The sequence below is a fragment of the Trachinotus anak genome, unplaced genomic scaffold (assembly GCF_046630095.1).
Source record: "Trachinotus anak isolate AG129_WGS33_773 ecotype Australia unplaced genomic scaffold, CSIRO_AGI_Tana_v1 ptg000006l, whole genome shotgun sequence".
Lineage (NCBI taxonomy): Eukaryota > Metazoa > Chordata > Actinopteri > Carangiformes > Carangidae > Trachinotus > Trachinotus anak.
In genome coordinates, this window is record NW_027273857.1 from 1,493,806 (window position 1) to 1,497,500 (window position 3,695).

The 3,695-nt window shown below is 43.9% G+C and overlaps 1 protein-coding gene across 1 annotated transcript in view; it reads right to left on the reverse strand.

The window, feature by feature from the left end:
- Positions 1 to 262: 262 nt before the first annotated feature.
- The window catches only part of LOC139622373 (uncharacterized), a 20,345-nt gene continuing 16,912 nt past the window's right edge, over positions 263 to 3,695 (reverse strand). The window contains exons 14-20 of the mRNA XM_071479650.1: positions 3,457 to 3,695; positions 3,118 to 3,366; positions 2,713 to 2,970; positions 1,736 to 2,035; positions 1,369 to 1,638; positions 865 to 948; positions 263 to 762 (exon numbers count right to left, since the gene is read on the reverse strand). The exon at positions 3,457 to 3,695 is cut by the window's right edge and continues 16 nt beyond it. Of these exons, the coding sequence (XP_071335751.1) occupies positions 696 to 762; positions 865 to 948; positions 1,369 to 1,638; positions 1,736 to 2,035; positions 2,713 to 2,970; positions 3,118 to 3,366; positions 3,457 to 3,695 (1,467 nt within the window). The 3' untranslated portion in view covers positions 263 to 695. The remainder of the gene's footprint in view (positions 763 to 864; positions 949 to 1,368; positions 1,639 to 1,735; positions 2,036 to 2,712; positions 2,971 to 3,117; positions 3,367 to 3,456) is intronic.

Here is a 3,695-nt window from a genome sequence, read left to right on the forward strand (position 1 = left end):
TGGAAAAAAAAGCAAATGATCTTATCATGGCAACATATTGTGATATTGCTAAAAATGTTAAATAAATTAAATCAAATCAAATCAAAGATTAATCCCAGATTTCTGGCCTCATAGGTGCACTTCAAACCATGGGAAACTAAAGTTTGGCTTACAAAATCCCTGTGTGTTCTGGGTGCAAACACAATTACTTCTGTTCTATCATTATTTAACATTAAATAGTTGCTTGACATCCATGACCTTTTTTTCATATGAACGTATACGTAGTGCATTTAAAATTATTATCAGTTAAAACAACATAACAGTTCCCATTATCGGAAAAATGTTGAATATGGCATCTGATAATCGACCACACAGATAATAAGTCGATCAATAAATAGTAGCATCATATAAAGATAATGTACAGCAGCCTAACAACATGAGGTAAGTGATGATCTCCAGATAATTGTTCGTCAGCACTGCTGGCTGCTCTTGGCTTCCATGTAAACTGTTTTCTGAATCATTATATACAAGACAGAAGAGAAATTCTAACAAGCTGATCATCACAGTGAGATGGCTGAGGTCACCTTGTCTGACCTGCTGTGGTGCTGACACTGCAGCAATATTTTCATCTCATCATCATTAGAAAACCAGTTAATGATGAGACCGTAGAGCAATTATTCCCTGATGGTCACATTATCACCTCACTGACGGCTGGTTCACCATATTTCAAACTGCCTGTGTTTCTTAAAGGCTGTTCTGTCCATGATGTTGTTGCTGAAGAGTCTAGAAAGAAAACAAAGCAAAGAGCAAATGTCATTTATTCAGCCACAACAACATCAATTAATTGTCTGGAAGCTCTGAATGAACTCATGAATGCATGCTCACCGCACAGTGTCCATGGAAGGGTTGATGGAGAGCAGCTGCAGCAACTTGTCAGCTGAAACATCAGTGATCTTGTTGTGACTCAAACTGGAACATGCACAAAAAAGAAAACAGTGACACACAGGTACATGTCTCACTGCGCATCATGTCGGCCATCTGCAGGTGGTTTATAGAGTGAGACCACAGGAGTTCACAGGAATATAGCTGTAACACTGTAAATCTGAGCTGCTATGAACTGTAATAATATTTGGGGTGCTGGACTCCTACATTTGTTTCTTTTTGCCTTTCAGAAAGTGTCCAGAAAAGACATCTTACCGTCCTCTCAGCTGATTAACGCCAGAGGAGGTGATATTTCTGGCTATCTTTGATGTCACACTAACTCCACCTGCTGTTTTAAGCAACATCTTTATACATCACGACCTCCACCACCACCTCGCCTACAGCAGCCACTGCATTATATACAGTATTGTCACAGGAACACATGAATCTTCACAGCGGGACACTCACTCCAGGACCTGGACTTTGTGCAGATGTGTGATGAGTGTGAGCAGCAGCTGGTCGGTGAGCTGACAGTGACTGAGGTCCAGCTCCGTCAGTCCTTCACACGAGTCCAGCATCAGGGCCAAAGCTCCACAGGCCCTCTGATCCAGTGTGGTGTGACTGAAGTCCAGCTCTCCACCCAGGGCTATACACAGGGACACCGCCCGTCTCACTGTGTCCCTCTCAGTGTTCACAGGAACCAGGGACACCAGCTGGAGGAGGACAGCTTTACTGGCTCTAAACAGAAGAAACAAAGAGCACACTGCTACGACGCACAAAGATAAAAGTGAACAAGCTTCTTCTCTGGTTTAGGACTTGTTTTGGTCTTTCCCACCTGAGACAGACTCTGTCTAGGACAGGAAACAGCTGGTCCAGTCCACTGTCCTCCACCTCACAGTCTCGCAGGTCCAGCTGTGTGTCCTGGCTGCTGTGTCTCAGGATGGTGGAGACGGCCCTGCAGTCTCCAGCAGTCAGACGGAGAGTCTCAGTCTGATCCTCCAGCAGCTCCACACAGGAGGAGCAGGACAGATCCAACCTGTGCTGTGTGGACCTGAACAGGCCTGACGCTGCCTCCTGCTGGACGTCAGAGGCAGCACAGCAGTGGATCAACCTGAGCAGCAGCTTCCTGTCGACACTGACAGTGAAGGTGAGGCAGAAAAATACAAAATTAAATCATTTATAATCAAATGATAATATATACAATTTATTTATTCATTGATCAGTTATCATTATGCTCTGCAAACACATAAATATTCTAAAATAAACCAAACACCAGTGAGACATGAGTCGTAACATGAGGGCTTTGAGACTGGACAAGTTTTGTGGATGAATATTATCCTATGATTATACATCAACACATTTCTTGTCTACACTTTCTTGTCTATAATAGAATATTTAAAATATAACTAAAATATGGAAGTATTGAGTGTAATTCTCTCCTGTGTGGCCAGCAGACCAAACTATACAGAGCATGTTTAGATGAAACATCCTAATTACAATGAAATTAAATGGAGCACAGGCCGTTTACTGTTGGAGCAGCTGGTGAAGTCACAGCAAGACTATTTCTCTGCATTTAACAGGTTCCACTGTAAAATCCTTTCAACACATGACAGCGTTATTGTGTATGTTTACAGTGAAATACCACTGTAATAATGGCAGCTTGTTTACTTCTGCTCTCATTACTACGTACTGTATTAGTAATGAGAGCAGAGCCAACACTCTTTCCTCCAACATCCTGGGTGTTCCAGGGACCTTTGTGTTAGAGTGCACTGGTGCAGATACAGCACTGAGAAACAAGCACTAATGTCTGACCTGAGCTGAAAAACTTTGTCCAGAGTAAAGAGGATGGGCTCTAATTCCCCTGCTGGTATGGAGGTCCACAGCAGGTTCAGTTTCACCCTGTCACCGTGTCTGAGGGTGAAGAGCAGAGCAGCACAGTCCACTGAGTCCAGCTCTGTGCAGGTCAGATTGATCAGATGATCAAATGATCTCAGTAAATTGGGTAAAATCTGTCTGGCGTGAGCTTGATAGACCTCTCTGATGGCAGTCAACACAAAGCCGGGACTGGACCTGAAAACATACAGAGTATTGACCAGAAGCCTGTTTAGTTAAAGAAACTGCTGATCAAACATAAAGCATAACAACACATATACACGATTAAACAGGATAAACTGTCTGTATCTAGTAAAAGGTAAAATAAATTAATGAATTCACCACCTTTTAAATAAAATCCTGTCCAGGAAGGGAAGCAGACGTGTGATGTTCTGCTGTAAGAAGTGGTTCTTCCTCAGGTTCACAGTGATGGTCTGAGCTGACGCCTGCTGCAGCAGATAGTGAAGAAGCTCCCAGTCCAGACAGCAGGAGCTCAGGTCTCCTCCAACCTTAGTCAAGACGGACGACGTCAAGTCCCGGTCCTGGATCTCATACAGGAGGACCAGTAGCTGCTGAAAAGTCTCTTCACTCAGTCTGTGGATTCAACAGGTAAAAATAACTGAATACACATTATACACTGTCATTCAATCGGATGTATTTATAAGACTCAGCAAAGACAGTTACTTGATTCTCAGGGGACCGTGGTGCAGCAGCAGTGTAATGAGACACTGAGCAGGGATGCAGAACTCAGTCAGCTCTAACCGTCTGACTGCCCAGTGTCTCAGCAGGGACGCCAAACGTCTGACGACCTTCACCACTGCTCCTTCTGAAGGCTGGACTGTCTCAGGGGCAAGAGAAAGCTCTTCAACAGCCACCGGACGGATCAGTCTCCTCCTTCTTACACATCGAGACAGCAGCAACGC